Here is a 20,462-nt window from a genome sequence, read left to right as displayed (position 1 = left end):
AACAAATCAACATTGAAAGAAATGAAAACGTGGCTTGCAAAAATTGTATATTAAAGCATAATTTCCGTGAAAAGAAAAAATAAGATTGCGCCTTAATTTAGTGCAGTGTAATGCAGACACTCTAAAGGCGGTCTGTATTCGTGACTGTGGGCGTGTGTTCTGCGTCGAAACAGTTTTTCTGCAACAGTTCCGTGTTTTTCTCTTTTCCTATAGAAACGGTCAGAGGTTGACCGTTAGCGTTAAGTTTATCATGACCGCCTCCGCGGTGTTTAGACCTGTCCGCCTCGCAGCGACTCTCGGCAGGAAAATCGCACCGTGTCAAGACGGTATAGCGAGAAGCTTAAAGTCACAAACCAGCGAACTAACAGGGAAATTAAAGACGGTCGAGGATTTGCCAGGTCCCAATTTAGCGACCACAGTTTACTTTTTTTTCATAAAGGGCTACGCGGATAGGAGCCATGCAATGCAGGTTAGAAGTTAAAATTTCTTTTGAACTTATTGTATGATACATTTACATGCATAGTTATCCAGGCACATCATATAATTTTATTTCTTTGCTGGGCTATAAAATGTTAAACTAAATAGATTTAGCATATTGCCTGCAGCTGTCAGACAGGAGTTCATGATACAAATGCAGTCTGTCCTTGTCTGTTTAAACTGGTTACAAAGTGACTTGTCCCTGATTGTCAAATTCATGCAGAATTATTATTATTATTAGTTTTATTAGTATTGTTAGTATTAGCGCAAAGAACACTAACAGGTGAAGTTTTTTCTTCTGGTGTGGTTAGAAAATGTCATGGGAATTGCAGAAAGCTGACCTAAATAAGGATCTTAAGTTGCAGAATTCAAAATTGAAAAGAAAAAAAAAAAAAAGTCCAAGATGACCCGAATTCACCCTACAGTATAAGAAGAAATATAGTGCTTCACGTGAGGGACTTCAGCTAATGGAGCTGTCATGGTGTCTGCTGAGCTCACTGTCTGTAACCGTTGTTGGCAGGTGGAACACAAACGTCTGTATGGGCCGATCTGGCGATCCCGGTTTGGTCCATTTGAAATTGTTAACGTTGCGACAGCGGAGCTCATCTCTCAGGTGATCCGTCAGGAGGGACGCTACCCGTTGCGCTCCGAACTTCCGCACTGGAAGGAGTACAGAGACCTGCGCGGACAAGCTTACGGGCTCCACGTCGAGTTGGTTTTTCTCATCTCTTCAATTTTTTTGGCAGAACGTAACAGTGAATAAAAGTGTCAAGTGTTCTATTGACCTCAGAAATGTGACACTCAAAATTACATTCTAGAGCACCGCCTTAATTTTGAGAAATCTGATAACTTCAGACCTCCCATCAACTCATCTCACTTAGTAACTGGTTAATGTCCTAGTCTGATGCCTGAATGACGGCAACGATTTGATGTTTCTGCCTCCCTCAGCACGGGTGCAAACTGGTACCGCCTGCGCAGTGCTCTGAACCCGAAGATGTTGAAACTGCACGAGGTGGCTACATATGCACCAGTTCTCCACGATGTTGTAACGGACCTGCTGCAGAGGCTGGAACTCCTGCGTCTGCGTAGCCCAGACAAGACCACCGTGTTTGACCTGGCCTCTGAGCTCTACAAGTTTGGCTTTGAAGGTCAGGGGGAGCAGGGAGGCTGGATGTTAGTCAAGGCCTCATCTAATTAAAAGTGACATTTGCAATGGCTTTGGTCATGGTAGAAAAATGAAGTGTAGAAACTGATTTTTAAACTTGCGAATCAGACAAAATCCATTCTGCAGTTAATACAAGATGAATGGAAGTGTACAAAAGACATCTTCCTTGGTGAAGCAATTGCCCTTCTTAAAGCATTTAATGTTCTTAACGCACTTAAAATGTATTTTAGCCAACAGCACTACACCAGTCCTTTATAGTGTAGAACGTTTCTGAGCCCAGCAGTGCCGGCTTTTTCCTTAGTTATGTTGATTGCTAATTTGCTATATTTTAATAGTTGGGGCTGATTTTCCGATCGTCACGGAATCCCTCTTTAGTTTGAGCTATTCTCCTTTGGTCTTTGTGTTGTTGGACAGTATTATTAGATTAAATCTACAGGAAATCCTCCGATTAAGAGGACAGTTCACCATGAATGAACAACTACACACCCCTATCAAATAACAAATGGCTTTAAGCCCAGTTGTTCAAATAATTTTGGTGCTTTAAAATGACACGTGTAGAAAACATGCAAGAAGTTATAAAGGCAGTCACTATGCTATTTAAATTCAACAAAGTGTCACTGTCCACATATATTTGTGTCTTAGAGTGTATCTACAGGATTGAACAGCACAGTGGCTTGGTAGTACATTTGCCTCACAGTGCTAGGGGCTTGGGTTCATGTCCCTATCTGGGTTAGTTTCCATGTTCTCCCCATGTTTGTGGGTTTGCTCTGTGGTCTCCAGTTTCCTTCCACAGTCCACAAATGTGGTTAGGTTAATTGTTTAGTCTAAATTGTCCTGGTGAGTGTGAATGACTGTATGGCTCCTTGCCCAGTGTTTTATGCTCTGTTCTGGGAGCTATCCTTCCTCCTTTTCTCTATGCCCAATGTAGTCACCCAGGCTGTGGTTTCTGGTTGAGAACACGCTGTGTGTGTTTGGCTGTCACTTGTCTAGAATCACTTCCACTTTTTCCTGTTGAGGAAGGATGACTCCATTTCCTATTATGAAGCACATGTAACTGATCTCTTTCTTGGCCAAAGCACATTTTTGTCCCACATCTTTAATCCATCCCAGAACCTGTTTAAGATGGTCGCAATACTCCTCACAGGTTACACTAAAAATAACAACATCGTCCAAATGGCAGCAAATGTATGTGCCCTGCAATGCTTTATCCATATATCTCTGGAAAGTTGCTGGTGCTCACCTGGTCTTTCCTGAAACAAGTCCAGATCCAGTAACTCCTTCAGCTGTTGCTGCTGGATCGTCTCTAGGTGGGGCATATTCTGTGTTTGTGTGCCGTTACCAATAGGGAAATACTGTTTAGTTGGCTCCTCTTCATCTTCCACAGCTCTTATTAACAGCTGCGTTTCCACTGGTTCCAATCTAGAATGGAACTGTTTAAGATGATTTACGTGAAAGATTTGTGTGGTGGAATTTTGAAAAAACAGCAAGTCAGACGTGATTAAAAGAGTAATTTAATAAAGAAAATAAGACATACAAAAACACAGCTGTGTGAGAGCTAATGCGCTAAAGCGAAAGCTCTAAAGGGGTAGGCTGACTCTGCTCCTTATATCTAAACTTCACATCCCCCAGGGAGGGTGCGCGGTCATCCTGTTTACCCATTTCCTGCTCCTTATATCTAAACTTCACTTCCGCCAGGGAGGGTGCGCGGTCATCCTATTTACCCATTTCCTGCTCCTTATCGCGCTAAACACTTTTGCACATACCAGGATGCTCTGAGAAAAAGGATATGAGAAAGGATTAACATGATTATATATGAATCACATGATAGTACATGATCGAATAATAATTTCCATCACACTTGTTTCTGTTTACTCCTTTCCGGCATACAGATTTCAGATGTCACTTTCCCCACTTTGCAAAGTGCCTCATATGAACCCTGCCATTAAGTTAATAGCTTGTTATCGCTAGTAGGTAAGAGCAACAGGACCTGATGCCTCGGGATCAAAGATCTGTCACTGGCGTACCGATGGTACCATACCTTCTGATTCTTTTGAGCTTTTCTCATATTCTGTTGAGCTACTGACATCATCTGCTCCAAATTCTCCCCCATCTAGATAACATACTGGAAAATGTTCTAACGCTCACCTTGTGACCCTTCCCACAACTCCTTTAGCAAGTCCAGTGGTCCTCGTACTTGTTGTCCATACAGAAGCTCAAACAGAGTGAACCCCGTAGATGCGAGCGGCACCTCATACGGTAACCACTAGTTCTAGGCTTTTCCTGACTGCGAGATGAATCTGCTTAGCATAGACTTCAGCGTTTGGTTAAATCTTTCCACCAGGCTGTCTGTTTGTAGATGGTAAAGAGTGGTTTTAATGCCCTTAATATCTAACAACTGATAGACTTGTTTAAGAAGTTCAGAGAGAAAGTTTATAATAATAATCTCCCTTGGTACCCCAACTCAGGAAAATAGCTGAAATAGGCCATTTGCAATCTGTCTTGCTTAAATGTTTCTAAGAGGAAAAACCTCCGGGTGCTTTGTCGCATAATCATAGATCACTAATATACACCTATTACCACTCTTACTTCTTTCTAATGGCCCCACTACGTCCATTCTTATTTTCTTAAATGGCATTTCTATAACTGGTAAATTTTGCAAAGAAGTATGTGCCACTCCTCCCTGACATTCATCACATGTCTTACAAAATTCAGCTACATCTGTATACAATGGCCAACTAAAGCGACAAGCGATCCTCACCAGTGTCTTGTGTTTGCCCCAACGTCCAGCCCATGGAACTGAGCGTATGAGTGTCATGATCGTACGTCTGAGAGATTCTGGAACCACTTAAGATTCTGCCTTGCCCTTCATTTGATACAAAATATCATTCTTCATGACATATTTTTCTTCACTCATGCCTTGTGCCATTCCCTGCTTTACTCCATCTATTTCAGACACCTTCTGCTTTATGCGGCTCAGCTATATCATCTGGAATCTGCATTTCTAAACTAATCAAAGGTGGTGCCAAAACATCTTCCTGACTCATTTCAGTGCCTTTAACTTTTGCCCTGCACTTTTCTGTCCTGGATTTACGAGTTTTACCTTGCTCATTTTCAATAACTGTGTCTGCAAAAGGTAAATCATTGAAATTATCTTTAATGCTCTGAGCACTGGTTATGACATTGCAGGATTTCACTTGCACAATTTAGTCACACAGAATTGGAAGCTCTTGGCCTAAAACCACCAAATAAGGCAGTTCGACAAACTAGCTACTGGCATAAAAAATGTCTGACCATTCACTGTAAAAACAACTTCAGCTGTTGGGTATTTTATATCCCCATGCACACAAGAAACTTTAACAGATGTATGTTCCTTCCCTTCTTCTTCAGGAGCCCAACTCTCCAAACCTAAAGTTTGCGTACTTCCTGTATCTACTAGGGCTTGCCCCGCACGTCCATTAACCAGAACATGCACCATATTCTCAGGTGTGTGTGGAGGGGAGGGTGTGGAGTGTGTGACCTAGGCGCATAACAGATGGCTGTATTCTTCGCTTTCCTTGCTTGATAGGATGGTTTGGTGTGTCCCTTCTCCCCACGATAATAACATCCAACCTCCTGCTTAATGGATTTATCTGACTGCCTCTTGTGTGCAGTTGATCTACTCTGAACCTGATCACGACCTTCATCACCCCACCACACTTACTTCTTGGTCTCTGAGTCCATTGGCTGTATTAACACTAGTACTTCTTCGTGCTGAGATGTACATTTCCGCTAGCCTGGCCTCCTCTGCTGTTTCCGGATCACGCCCTTTAATCCACACCCTTTAATCCACATGTCTGGACATCCTCATGAACTGCTCTAGAATCAATAATTCCAATATTTGTTGAGTTGTTTGTTCCTCTGTCTTGATCCATTTTATGAACTATTCTTTCAGTCTCGTATAATTATAATACCCATGGGGTCTCATTAGGCCATATTTCTGTTGCCCGGAACCTTTGCCTATAGGTCTCTGCACAACTGTCATATTTCTTTAAAATCACTTCCTTCACATTCCTATAATCATTTGTGTCATTAATATCAGGGGAACCAGTCGAACGGCCCAATGCTTCTCTGGACAATGGCATGCAGTTGTGATTCTTTTAAAACTCATTGAGAAATGCTCTATATCATCCCCTTCAACTAATGGATGGAATTTTGGCTCTTTGAATTCCACTGGTGGTAGCACTGCTCGTTGGATTACTATTTTCCACCTGACCCTGGAGCTGTTGGAACTGGTGCTGCATGCTTCTCCATCGCGGCTCATTTCTTAACTCCACTTGTGCCGTCCATTCATCCTGTTCTGCCTGGCCTTGAACCAGCCCCTTCATGAGGATTGCCAATTCCACCACAATACCTTCAGCAGAATTTCTTGGCCAAAATAACGCCTCATTTTGTGAAGCATTATGTGCCACAGCTACCCCTTGACTCTCCAAAGAGCTTTGCACCAACTCTTCTTCCAACTCCAGTCTTTCTACTCTGCCTCTGTCTTGTTTGGACTTGGGTGACATCCTTACCCTTGTCATGCACTGTTATAGCGTAGGTTCCTTTCAACGCCGTTAATGTCCACTTCCTAAGCAATATAGCAGGACCGCTCCTAATCTCCTTTAATGGAACCACTTCTGACACCATTTAATGTAACAGGATAGCGAGGGGAGATCAAACAGAGGGCGATTCAGGTAACGCCTATGCAAATGATGGGGATTTATTTTTCCAAAGGTGAAGTGACAGGGGTGTGATGTCATAATCAGACACAAATTGCAAAAGAAAGAAAAAAAAACCCAAACAACTCAGTCAACAACAAAAAACATTGTACCCAAATGAATGTAACTTAAAGTTTATTCCAATTATGGCAGTAAGCATTCTAATTATGGCAGTAAACACATACACACACACACACACACACACACACACATTATATATATATATATATATATATGCACACATTAACTTTAGCAATTATCTACATAGTCAGCTGGGCACCCTGAACAATGCAAGACAATTATAATTATCATTCTATTACAGAACTCCAGTAAACGGCAAGTTTGTTCCACCTGATAGTGGTGTGCTTGATTTGGAATAAAAGTCTTTCAAATGCATATGTCTGCGTTATCCCTCTGACTCTACTGTTTGTCCACATGGAACAGGCAGGAGTCTCGTTACACATTGGTTATGAGAAAAATGCTATATAAGTATAACTAATATTATATCTATATACTTGTTGCAGGACACAATGTAGCCTACTGTAATTTTCTATCTTGGTCAGGACACATTGTCAAAAATGGCCAAAATGGTTTTCCATAATTCTCGATCATCTCTTATAGCCTATTCCTGTCCTGACTGTACAGGTATCTCCTCTGTCCTGTTCGAGACACGCCTGGGCTGTCTGCAGGAGGAGATCCCCAAGGACACACAACGCTTCATAGGAGCTGTCAACAACATGTTGACCCTCTCTGAATCTGTGCTCTTCTTCCCTCGCTGGACCCGGAAAATCTTCCCTTTCTGGACACGCTTCGTCCAGGCCTGGGATGACCTCTATGATGTGGGTACGCTGGAAAAATTAATTAAGGAATGTGTGTGGCACTTGTCTGAGTGGTGACAAGTATAAAAGTAAGTAAACACAGCCCCTGGTAAAAAAACAAAAAATGCTGTCATTTTATTATGACCACATTATTCAGTTGTCCGTGTTAATTAGTAGTAAAACCACAATGGAATACATACAGAAAATATCCAAGACACATAATAATACCGACTTGTTTGTTGTCTAGAAGGTATTTCCCAGTATTGTATTCTTTGCTAGAACACAGACCCATATCCCCTTTCCCATTGTGAAATAACTTGGGAAAAGCTGAATGTCTCCACCTGTGTGTTGGGGTCCAGCCCGACATTTGATTGACAGGAAGATGAAGCAGATAGAAGAGCACGTGCAGCATGGTGAGCAGATGAAGGACACTTACCTCACCCACCTGCTTTCCAGTAACAAGCTCTCCCTGGAGGAACTGTACACCACCATCACAGAGCTGCTACTAGGAGGCGTGGACACAGTGAGTGAGTGAGTGAGTGAGTGAGTGAGTGAGTGAGTGAGTGAGTGAGTGAGTGAGTGAGTGAGTGAGTGAGTGAGTGAGTGAGTGAGTGAGTGAGTGAGTGAGTGAGTGAGTGAGTGAGTGAGTGAGTGAGTGAGTGAGTGAGTGAGTGAGTGAGTGTGTGTGTGTGTGTGTGTGTTTGAGGGGCTGTATAAGTGTAACTTCATATCTTATAACACATTCTAGTTATACAGGGAAAAAGCTTCCATTTTAGATTTAACTTTTAGTTATACTGGCAACTGTAACACTTCAAGAACCCCAAACCAAAAGGATTCAAGTTTACTCATAGCAGTAGTTTGCTGTGGCTGTGATTAGAAAAAAGTTTTGAATGTCTGTCTTGGTCCATCTCTTCATCCCTCCCTCTTCCTCTCTCCCTCAGACATCTAACACCCTGTCCTGGACATTGTATCACCTTGCTGGGGATCAGGAGATCCAGAATCATCTCTATCAGGAGGTGGTGTCCGTTTGTCCGCACAGGGAGCTGCCCACCACGGAGCATCTGAGAAGGATGCCCTACCTAAAAGCTGTCATTAAGGAGATACTCAGGTGCTGTGATGCTTCAGAAATCCCTGAGCATTTGCTGAGACAGTGATGAGGCCTTGAACCTGGGGATAAACTAATGTTCAGGTCAGAAATAGCTCAAATGTCTACTGCCATCAGCGAAGGTTCAAAGTGTAATGCTAACACAAATTCAGCAGAAAAAAAAAAACCTTTGTAGAAATTTTAGAAAAAATGGATTGATTTTGTACTCGTAGTGTATAAATGTTTATTTCTTGATCCAGGAGAAGAGTACAACACAATCTTCTAACCAGCAGTCATAACTGCCATTTTTTAAAATCAGAATTACCGTCAATATTATTGCAAAATATTTCCTCACCTCAGTTGCCAGTATGAAATTAAAATTCTCCTTTTGTATTGATATCCAGCTCTTATCTGACCGCAAGAAAAGGTATGTACCAAGGCTGAGGGACTACCCATACATTCCTACTTTCGCTTGTGCTTACACCACAGAGAAGCCGGTGGCAGACAGACAGAAACAGATTCTAGCCTTTCACTCACCTTTAAGAAGATTCTTTTCCCTACCTCATCCTATTTTGCTCACTTTATAACCTTGTTTGTCAGATGCAGGTTATATCAGGTTTATTGTTGGAATGTCATGATTTAAAAAATACATAGTAGATATAATTTGGTCCAAAAAAAAAGCAGTTCCCTATCTGCTGACAGCATGGTGTCTTGTGTTTGTACACTAGTCATGCCCTGAAGCACATACAGTTCTGCTTGGCCAAACATGCATTTCCTGTATGCACACTGGGTGAGATCTTAATGTGTGGTGTTTATCGAGAAATGTGTCCTTTACGTTAAGATGTGGATCATGTCGTAGGACCTAGTATCTATGCATGTTTTTCTGTTTCATTGCTGGTGCATTGCGTGTTGCTCTGTGGTCAGCATTCCTGCTCATACACAGTTTAGTTCCAACCTGCATCTAATATGCCTGGTCATGCTAATCAGATCATCTAACATGCCTGAACATGATAATCGGATCATCTAACACGCCAGATCTTGATAATCAGATCATCTAACATGTGTGACCCAGCTAATACGTCCATCTTAATGCGCCTGATTCTGATAATCAGATCATCTAACATGCCAGATTCTGCTAACCAGTTCCTTCTCAGAATTCTGACTGGTTGGATCAGGTTTCAGATACGGGAGCTGACCTCTGCAGGAACGTAGATCTCCAGAGACATTGTTGGTGATGACTGGTGTAGCTTAGAATAATTCAGTGCAATGACTCAGAATAAATGTAAACTTTTCAAACCCATTAAAATAAATAAATAAAACTCAGTACTGATACAGAATCAAGTTCATTGTTTAATCCTCATCCATAATAAAAAGATAAGAATGCTTCCTCTGTTGTTCAAGAATGTAACTGCAATACCACTGTCCAAACAAGAGAGACAGTAGACCATTTTGTTAAATGGAACCAGATGGGTTGCATGCTGTTGTTTTGAGTCTTCCAGTATTTGGAATCTCTCTTATTTTTGCTTAACTTCACTGTCACATTGTGAAATTGCTTTTTTGAAAACAACTACAATTGCCACCCTGTTTCTGAGAATGCACAGTTTTCCTGGCAACAGAATATGACAGTTTCTAAATATTTTCTTTATAGAGAGGTGGGTTTCTTTTTGTTCTTTTTGTGGGGTTGTCCTTTATAAACGTGGACTGTGTATCTGCAGATTATACCCAGTAGTGTCTGGCAATGGACGTTTTACTGTGGAAAAAGAAGTTGTCGTGGGCAATTACTGGTTCCCAAAGAAGGTAACACCAGCCATAAACCAGCTACTACGGCTGTAAACTTGCTGATGAACTACCACAGGCCAAACAGATGTGTGTGTCGTACAACTATCCATGTACATCATGCCACCTGCTCCCCCTCAGACGCAGTTCCATCTCTGCCACTACGCGGTGAGCCACGATGAGAACGAGTTCCCCAAAGCGGAGTGCTTCTTTCCAGAGCGCTGGTTGAGGGGCGGGGCCTCCTTCTCCAAGCACCACCCCTACAGCTCCATCCCGTTTGGTGTTGGAGTGCGTGCCTGTGTGGGGAAGAGGCTGGCGGAGCTGGAGATGCACATCGCTCTGTCCAGGGTGGGTTTCATATGCAGAGGACTGCGTGCCATTCGAGCACGTTTTACAACAGTAGTTGTCTCAAAGCAATTTGAGATGCAGTCACGACAGTGGAAAATTGTCAAATGGAACACACACGACATTCATTTTCAAGCACAGACCTTTACGTTAACTTTTATTATATTGTTTTCATGTCGTTTGACCTCTACTAAAAAATTATATGTGAGGCTTTGCATGTAAAAAATGAAACACTGAATTAATGTCAGAATTGAATACAGGTCACACATGTAATCAAGGCACAACTAACCTTAGGATAGACACTTTAATAACCCTTAAAGGAGGATTATTCAGGGGGTGGAGATATGACACCACAATGATACTACAACACACAAAACTAAAACCTTTGTGTACAGAAGACACAAAATTGACCTTTCTTACTCTTCAAAAGGAAAGGATGTACTGACCACTGACAATTGTTGTTGTTTTCTATTTTGGTATTTACTCACTGTTGCTTACCTCCTAACTGACTAGCATTTAAAGCAATTACCTTCTGCAGATAGCCCTGAGATATGAGGTGATCTGTTTAAACAATGAAATACAAAGTATATGCTTTGGCATGGATGTGACACAGTGACGTGCTAAAGTAATCTTGATCAATGGAAAGCAACTCAGAAGGATGAAAAAACATGTCTGTCCAGGTGTTCTGCCAGACAGAGGTCAAGAAGCTGAAAAACTGGAAGTCTGTTCACCCCAACTATGCACATCAAACGTGTGCTTCGTTGAAATGCATTCGTTACAGTGAAAACAATAAAATGCAGTGGACATGAGGTCATGTTGAAATAGTGACATGAAAACATGCCAAAATGAAAAGTAACAGGTCCATTGCATTGATTTAAAGGAGCAATAAATCACTTTTTCCAATGGTTTTTCTTCAAATTAAAAAAATAACTATTATACTGACACCTAGTGGCCTGGATGCTTCAGAAATTCTGTAGTAAATTCAAACATGGCTGCCTCCATGTGGGGGACCCTCTCTGTGGAGCATAGACTGGTTCGTTCAGGGTCTACAAAAAAATATGATTGTTCATCTTATGTGAGCTGCACTTCATGGAGAAAAAAAAAATCACTTTCATAAACATTATTTGCTACTTTACTTTAGCTTGCAAAGCTCCAGCAGACTGAACTGATTTGAAGAATTGAAGATACTTATAATTAATATAAAACCTGCTGTACATAAAAACAACAAAAAATAATGATAAATAAAACCTTTGTTATCGGCTAATAATCAAGATATATGTTTAAGCCACCCACACCCTTGATTTACTGTTGATAATACATTCAAATTGGAATTTGATAGACTATTTAATGACTCACTAATTCTGAATCCAACTTCTTCCCCTTCGCGTGTTACCATTTTGGAAATGCAAAGTGATAACTCTTGTTTTAGCACATTTCTGTATGTGAATGTTTTAAGGAACACAGCATGTTTTTTTGGTGTGTGTGTGTGTGTGTGTCCACAGCACAAGCACCGGTGATGCAGGGTGTTTACCGGTAATGGTGTGATGAGAAGTGTCTTATAAAGTGACTGACAGGAAAATGTATTTTTATTATTATGTCCTACATGTTTTGCAGTTTATTTGAATTAGTAAGAAAAGGGGGAATTCGGCTAATACACCTTTAAACTAGGCTTGTGTAGTTTCTTATCCTCTCCTGTTGGTTCTCTCCTAAATCTTCTTCGCCTCTTTTCTCTGCAGCTGATGCAGCACTATGAGGTTCACCGTCTGGAGGAGGCCCCTGCAATACAGCCTAAAACCAGAACCCTTCTCATTCCCTCCCAGCCCATCAACCTGCGCTTCCTCCCCCGGGCCTGAGGGTGGCGATGCTTACCAAGACAATAGGAAAGGACACCGCCTTTAAGATCCCGCAAATCCTCTGGGATGTAAATTTAAGGTGATATCACAGTGGCCCCAGCGTTAAGCAAGCTTCGTTAGTAAACACAAAGTGATGACAACAACTTTAAGTGTAGTCACTAAATGTAAGCAAATTCAAATAACAACTAATAAATCACTAAAAATAAAAATGTATTTACAGATTCAACCAAGGGATTCAAATTAATTTTGTTATTGCCACAAAATCCTGATCCAGCCATTACGGTTTACTGCATGATCATCACCCTGTTTTGTTATTTCCAGTCTTGCTGTGCATATTCAACAGCCTTTCAGGTTTAAACACTCATCTTTTTTTCTGTCATGATCCACATTTTAGGCCCATTCTTTAGACCTGGGCTTCTATACAACCTAGTACAGGTGTGCTGCAAACACACCTTAGTAAACAAATGGTTGGTCTCTCATGCCTGGAGTAGAGCTTTATGGGATTGAGGGTACTGGTAACACTGCATATTTGTGCAGGTATGGGGACAAAATGAAAAATATTGCCAAAATGGCAATAGATACGTTATTCCTGTAGGAACAGTAATAAAATGGCTGTTATCACTGTGCATGTGCCATTAAAATGCAATCACCACAGGAGAAATGTGAAATACAACACCTACTGCATTACGTTGTCATGTCAGATATGAATACAGTCCACCTTCAGATGTAATCAAGGCACACCTACATTGCTTCCCAGGGGAATTTCTGAACTACCTGTTGTATTGGAGCAGACAGAATTAAGGGGGCGCAGTCCAACCCCTTCGTTTGCATCCAGTCCTAGGGGCTGAATGCTTTCTTAAAAAGGCTGACCTGTTGCTCCTTTCTGCTTTACTCTCTCTCTCTCTCTCTCTCTCTCTCTCTCTCTCTCTTTCTCTCTCTCTCTCTCTCTCTCTCTCTCTCTCTCTCTCTCTCTCTCTCTCTCTCATTGTGTCTGTTTAGCATCAGCTTTCACTATTTCTCTGTTCTTCTCATCTTACTCCTGTTTACTGATCATTTCTGAGTGCCGTCTCACTTCTATCATGAGAATATTTTGTATATTTACATTTAATTTTGATAACTTTCACACATATACATGTGAATAATTCAGTTTATGTCTCAAAGAAATCATTTCTCTTATATATGTGACTGAATTATTAAAATGTGAATTATGTGATGTTTTTTCATAATCAGTTTATGCTAGAGAGATAACACTCGTAAAGCTTGTAAAAAAAGCAAGTTACTGGTGTTATTTTATATTTTACAAGCTTGTGTTATTTAGTTATAAGTGATACCTTGGCTTTAGTTGTCTAATGTGTTTTGTTAGATTAAATGCTTATATGTGGCTAGCCTTAAAATGTCTGCGTTATCATTACCTTGTCTTCTGTGTGCTTGAATGGCATTGAAATAGAAGCGTAGGTCAATTTCTGCTGCTAGTGGCGCCGACTCCAAGTGTTAGACACGCAGTGCTGGGTCATTATGGGAAATGCAGTATCTGTAGTTAATTCATGACGCTAATGTTTGCGTCGTGTGTTTCTGCTCAACAATCCATGTTAAAACGTAAAGAATTCTGGATTTCCCATTGACCTTTTGCCCCTGTGATTATAGTGGGAATGGGAACATTTTATTGGGACGTGCCACATTAAATGCGGTCTGGTGACGACCATTTATTTCAATTTCAAACATATATTGCCTTGCAGAACTGCAATCGTTGCAGTGAACACAGCCAAATGCAATGCTAGTCTGTGCAGTGGCATACGGAAAACACGGTGAAATGAAAAGTGAAAGACCCGTTGATTTAACATCGCTCGATCTGTTAACAGGAAAACCATACGTGTGAATTTGGATGTAATGAACGAAATGCTGAATTAATGTCAAAACTGAATGAAAACCACTTGAGTTACAATCAACGCACAACTATATTGCATTGACTGGCAGAGAGGAGAGTAGTAATACATAAGTATATAAATTAACATGCCTCGTGCAGTTGGGCTCCAGAATTTTGTCATTGCCGCCGATTGCATTCCACTGTGGGCTGCTGTGGACGTGCCAAAACGAAACACACCTCTGAGAGCGTGAACATGAGTCAATACCATTTCCAAAACAGACATGAAATGGAATCATTTCAATAATTTGGCATGAAAAATCAGTGAGTTGAATATTTCCGTGTTCCATTGAAAACTGAAATCTGGGCAGGATGAACTGGACAAGCACTTGCCGAAGCATGTAGGTCATTCTTGCAACATTCTCTGTGTGGCAGCACTTTGCACTGCAGGAGAGAAGTTCATTTCAAAGGCCCCGGAGCGCTAACTACCTTAACCAACATCTAAAACCTTAAAATAACATGTCATAACAACACATCTCCGACAATGCCATTGACCGGCCTGACTAGAAGACCTTAGTATAAATAGTAAACAACCCAAATGTCCAAGATGAAAAACTGCCAGCTTTATTATGAAGCACATTCCAGAGATTAACAAGTGAGATTCCTGCTGGGTTTTATTTATTTTTTCCTGTACACATAAACGTCTGCAGGAGGGAGCTACCCCAGTGAGGCCACCCAACCCTGCTAAAGCAGAAACAGACAATTATAAAGGTCTTCCATCCACAACACTGACTTTAACTAATTTTAGTAAACATTTCATCCTGGTATGATCTAGATGATTCATACATACTAAATCTGAAGATGCTGAATGTAAAAATAACTGTCCAACTGAAGAGGCAGTGTTACCTACCGTAATTTATCTTATCCTTGAAGGAGTAAGCAGCTAAGATTTCCTCTGGTATGTTTCTATCATGGCAATGTCAAAAATATTATGTACAAATTTAAAATAATACAGAATAATACATTTAAAATTCTTAGTTACATTAAAGGTTCAATGATGAGCATTGTGGCGTGTGATATTGCACAACTTGGTGTCCTTTCGATACATTTGTATTTTGAAAAGTGCAGGAGGTTTTTCTACAGGAGATTGAGTCAGTAAAAAAAATCTAAATGCCATATTTTGTATCTGTAAATCATAAAGAAGATATTCTTTAAAGCCTTTAAAAAAAGAATCTTATCACAACAAAATATAGTACACAGTGTGCAAACAACATGGTATAGAGAAGAGAGAAACAGGAGTCTGTCTGAAGGGAACAGCGCACTCCAGAGCAATGCAGAAAGTCCATGAAAAACGGCAGAACACCAACATTCAAAAAACATCCACACTTAATGCACTAACAATTTCACCTCGAGTTCCTCTCTATACAACACAATCTTTATTATTATTATTAATATAATATATTTCATTAATTTCCTTTTTTGTTTGTTTTTACCCATATCAACAGTAGGAAATGATGTCACATCCAAGTCTAACTTAGTGTGCATCTCCAGTTCATAACAGTACTGCAGTAAGAGATGGGACAGGCAGACTTCCTGTTTACTTAGCCAATAAGATCTCAAGAAGAGTACGACTGGCGTGTCTTCCTGGCATAGGGTCCACTGTTGTAAAACTGAAAGGTGAATGCTGACTGGTTAGTGGTGACCATAGGGCTTTATTATGTGGGTGGGAGGGAGGAGGGTGGGGGCTTGGTTTTATTGGGTTGAGGAGAGCACATGTCCCGGCACCCAGCCCTCTGCCGCGGGTGATTGGCTGTTGGCAGGACGATACACCAGGCACATGTTCTGCTGATTAGACGCCAGGATTTGCACCTTCTCTCCTACCACCACACAAATCTCATCCTCCTTTACGGCGTTGTAGTCCTGCGTCACCAGGACTGATGATAAGCCGTTACACTCTGCTTCATCCAGCTCCTAGAAGTGAACACACACACCCAAACCAGATTAAACAAAAGCACACTGCCCTAATCTCCATAACTGCCCAAGAGACTTCAAACTCCAAGATAACATTCCCACCACTTAAGGCTACTTTTATCATAGGCATGTATACAACAGATATGTATGTATCTAGCTGGCTTCGGATGACTAACCAGGCCAGTGGCTTATGCGGGCTGGTGTACTCTCCCTGCCTGGACCAACCTTGACCTACCTCTCACGAAGGCGAAGGAACAGCTACATGAGGAAGCCGAGTTTTCAGACACTTCGGAATAAAAATGTAGCAGAATATCTCCTCCACTCTGCCTCTCTGTCACAGGCTGATTTATTGAGGCCCCAGAAATGAGGCTATGTCAAGGCTGCAAAGCATTATGGGGAGGGGTGAAAGGAACAGTGGGATGGAGGTAAACTAGGCCAGTCGCCCCACTAAGAGTAGCTGTTCGTTCCTGAAAGACAAGCGATGAGGGTCTGATCTCCATGAACCCTGCGATGAGAACCTCTGAGCCAAACATAATACACATTCAGATACAAATCTAAACTACAAACCTAAAGCAAACCCAAATACAGAACAACACTCTGGCTTATTGAGGTCAGTGCAGCAGCCCTGTCCTGCACCTAGTCTAAGACTGGAGGTGTATTACACAAGGTTTGTTTTAGCTTAGCAGATGGATTTCTGTCCTGAGCTATTAACGTACCAAATAGCTTTCAGCGCCGAAAATAGGCATGTGTTGTCTGTTTTGCTTCTCCTTGTGGCTTGTGGTGTCAGTTATGGTGTTTATTGTTAAAGGAGCTTAGCTTTTTTTTTTTTTCTTTTTTTTAAAAATTGTGAACAAATTTCCTTTCAAAGGACTACACGTTTGAAAGCGAAACCTTGAATGAAAGCTGCCGAGATGCGCATGCGTGTGAGTTTGTGAGTGCTGACCTCCTCTTGATGCTTGCTGGGCTTGTGGGCGGGGCTGTCGTGGGTTGAAGAGGCGGGTTTGAGCGGGGTGGAGGAGTGCGAGGAGGAGGAGCGGCTACTGCTGGATGCCTGGCGGCTCAGGGAACCCGACTCCTTCTTCTGGTACTCCAGTGGGTTCTGGAGTGCTAGACGCGATAAAATGTATGCCGACACAAAAATAAAATCCAGTTGGTAACTCTTGAAAAGCAGACATGAATTTAACAGAATCCATCCATCCATCCATCCATCCCTCCCTCCCTCCCTCCCTCCCTCCCTCCAGGCGTTACCAGTCAGGAAGCTACTCTGCAGGTCCAGCAGTTCCCGTATGCTGCGCACCCACTCCTGCTTGATGTCCACGTTAGCCGCCTGGAGCGTGAGCCTCTCGGACGACCCACGGCACGACAGCACGAATTTACAAGGGTCGCCTTCCACCTGCCCATCCATGTTCAGATAGCTCACCTGAGCAGATACACACATGAACACACTGCTTCAGGTAAAAGCCACTGCACATAAAATCCGTTAAACCGAGCATGAAGTACACTGTCCCGTCCACCAGCCTCACAAGCAGTCTGATGTAACCTAAGTAACCGGTTTCCATTGGATACCTTGATACTCCTCTTGAATTGGTATCCTGGGGTGGCAGAACCTTTGCGCAGGAGCTCACTGAAGATGACGATCTGCTCAAAGAGGAAGACTCTGCGTTCTTTGCTGCGGGACAGGACACCCGAGTCTTGCTCCGTCACGAAGAACGTGTCCTGCTGAAGAAGCTTTCCCTGAGCCGTCAGTTTACCCTACACACACACACACACACACACACACACACACACACACACACACACACACACACACACACACACACACACACAATCACAAACACACCCGTTAGGGTTGGACTACATCATCTATACACTGTTACGTAGCTCGACAGAGTTCAAGCCGACTCTACTTACATCAGTTATGACAACGCACGTCCATTTCTTTTATTTAAAGCACCTAGTTTACAATGCAAATGGAGCCGATCGGGCCCTCACAGAGCATCTTAAAGTAGGAGTGCTTCTCTACCATGAAGTTAAACCATCTGCATCATTCGCGTTACCAAAAACTGGCCCTAATTCAGCAGCCCTGCCAGAACGGCTCCGTTCTGAACCGTGCATGGCTGCAGACGGCGAGCGCACCTCGTAACCCTGAAGCCGACCCAGGTTCATCATATCATTGCAGCGTTTGGGCACCAGAAACATCAGGTCAACCGCTTTCTGTGGGTGAGGGGGTGTGGGGTGGTGGAAGAGAGAAACGTGCAGTTAAAAGTTACGTAAGAAGAAAGACGGCACGAACAAGGCGTGCACGTACGCACGCGCACACGCCCCAAACCTCCTACCTCTATTTCCTGACAGTCCAATCCTGCCTTCGAACTGTATTTTAAAAAGTCCTAAAAGATAAAGATTTGATTATGTAATTATACATTTTATTATGTAAAAGAAAGAAAAAAAACCCCAACAACGTCTTGCTAATATTGCAGAGCTGTTGTGATAAATCCAATCTTTCCAGGCTTTACCTTGAGCAGGAGCTGATATTTGGTGATTCGCTGAATGGGTTTGATTAGGTAGTCACTAATGGACAGCCTGGAGTTGATCTCCTGTTTCACCTCCTATCAGAGCACAGAACGACAGTGATAGGTGTTACTGCTTCCCACAGGGGCCACAGTGAAGCCCACAGCCACGGAGAACATGTGGCCGGTTCATTGTTAACTGTGCAGTGCTCACCTCAAAGTACGTGTCATATTCCGCAACTATGAACTCAGAGCGAGGTTTGTTCTGACAGTAAATCACATACATGTGCAGCCGCCGCTCCTGCAGATACAAAACACGTGCTGAGGTCAGATACACACACACTCTGAACAAAAAAACAAACAAAAAAACAAACAAACAAACAAACAATATACCCTTTGTCCTTACATGTTTGATGAAAAGTTCAGCCAGCTTGTCTTGGTCTTGTACGCATTTCTCCAGTTCTCCCATGAAAAACCTTTCAAAGGAAACATTTTGATAGTGCTGAGGAAACCTTCTGGACATATTCGTAAACTCTTCTCTCTTCTTCCTGTCCTGGTGCCAGTGCCAATGCCCATATTTCCCTGCTGAAATGGTTAAATTAATCTGATATCTACCAGGAAACTCTAGCCGTAATGCATGCGTTTCTCTCCGTGTATACTCATGTCACACAATCTGTACTCTGTGACTGTCTAAAATAAGATGTCCAATATTGTAAATATCATTATGAATACACCATTTCTCAGTAATTCAGTATAGTTTACCCAAGTGCATATTTCGAATGTTTTTTGCTTACAATGTGATTTCCACGAATACAAAAGTTATAAACCCACAATTTACCTGGAAAGTTCTCGCATGTTCTATGCAAAACAGTCAGCCTATGTAGTGCTATGTTGAATGCATTATTGTTCTGGGGTTTTGGAGTTTGGTGAATGCAAACAAAATTTGAAAACTATGTTTAAACATTCTCTTGACAAACAAACTGTATAAGCAAGTGGATTTAAAACTGAGCCATTCATCTCCTGACACAAACTGATGGTGCCTTATGTAAAGTACACATTACATAATAAAAACATTTCATATTTTGAGCATTTTTTCTTAAAGAATTCTAGAAGTGGAATGAAATGTTTCAGGAGTTGTGTTGACTGAGAGAAATTAATTTAAAGTATTTCGCTTGTGTCATTGTCGTATGTCTTGGCTGGTCAGACACAGATAATGGTAATAAATAAAGGACTGGTGTGATGTCATTCTAATGACACAAAAACGCAACTCACTCTCTGTGCCAGTCATAGATTTGATGGATGTTCCCGAAAACGATTTTATCTTTCCCCGTCATGTCTTCCGGGACACCTTTCTCTGTAACCCTCCTCATAAAACCCTGACATGGAGAAAAAAGAGAGATGAGTAGTTCAGTTATATTTTTAAAGGCCCACCATAAAAATGTGCCCTGGCATTTTGCGAAGGAAATAGGGACATCGAGTAACTTTCAAGCAAATAAACTTTTCTCAGCACAAAACAACCTCCCAATAGTTTTATTTTTGAAAGCTAGAACAGATGAAATGTTACATCATCCAAATGATAACTCTCACAATAATCATGGCCCAAGCACAAGCTTCACCCCTCACGGGGGCAGCTAGTTTATATAGGACAACACTCTACTGTTTGTGGTTTTGATTGACGCAATGTTGACTGAGATCCATCGGTTGTAGTCCCAACTGCTTACCTCCACCACTATACCCAGGTCTTTCACATAGTCCTTCTCCGTCTGCACCATCTCGTTCAGTACGAACCTACGGGAAGGTGATGGGCATTGGCCATTAGGCTCCTAGGTCTCTTTCTCACTCTCTCACACACACACACACACACACACA

General features: G+C 41.8%; 2 protein-coding genes across 6 annotated transcripts in view; one reads left to right on the top strand and one right to left on the bottom strand.

Moving 5' to 3' along the window:
* Positions 1–120: 120 nt before the first annotated feature.
* On the top strand, positions 121–13,648 carry si:ch211-113j14.1 (cytochrome P450 27C1). Its single transcript, XM_035524848.1, has 9 exons — positions 121–469; positions 998–1,188; positions 1,426–1,625; positions 7,024–7,221; positions 7,556–7,719; positions 8,138–8,304; positions 9,996–10,077; positions 10,198–10,404; positions 12,138–13,648. Exons 1-9 carry the CDS (start codon positions 251–253, stop codon positions 12,252–12,254), a joined length of 1,545 nt encoding a protein of 514 aa, XP_035380741.1. The 5' UTR covers positions 121–250; the 3' UTR covers positions 12,255–13,648.
* A 1,068-nt stretch (positions 13,649–14,716) lies between these two features.
* The window catches only part of kalrnb (kalirin RhoGEF kinase b), a 51,435-nt gene continuing 45,689 nt past the window's right edge, over positions 14,717–20,462 (bottom strand). For all 5 annotated transcript variants that reach the window (XM_035524729.1, XM_027020793.2, XM_035524733.1 and 2 more), the window contains 11 exons: positions 20,315–20,381; positions 19,866–19,969; positions 19,000–19,069; positions 18,808–18,894; positions 18,600–18,692; positions 18,423–18,473; positions 18,223–18,300; positions 17,653–17,838; positions 17,335–17,506; positions 17,030–17,193; positions 14,717–16,086 (listed from right to left, as the gene is read on the bottom strand). In XM_035524729.1, coding sequence (XP_035380622.1) covers positions 15,868–16,086; positions 17,030–17,193; positions 17,335–17,506; positions 17,653–17,838; positions 18,223–18,300; positions 18,423–18,473; positions 18,600–18,692; positions 18,808–18,894; positions 19,000–19,069; positions 19,866–19,969; positions 20,315–20,381 — 1,291 coding nt within the window. In that variant the 3' untranslated portion in view covers positions 14,717–15,867. The remainder of the gene's footprint in view (positions 16,087–17,029; positions 17,194–17,334; positions 17,507–17,652; positions 17,839–18,222; positions 18,301–18,422; positions 18,474–18,599; positions 18,693–18,807; positions 18,895–18,999; positions 19,070–19,865; positions 19,970–20,314; positions 20,382–20,462) is intronic.

Source organism: Electrophorus electricus, chromosome 1 (genome assembly GCF_013358815.1).
Source record: "Electrophorus electricus isolate fEleEle1 chromosome 1, fEleEle1.pri, whole genome shotgun sequence".
Classification (NCBI taxonomy): Eukaryota; Metazoa; Chordata; class Actinopteri; order Gymnotiformes; family Gymnotidae; genus Electrophorus; species Electrophorus electricus.
The sequence above is the reverse complement of the archived record's forward strand: the minus strand, read 5'-3'. Positions and strand labels throughout refer to the sequence as shown.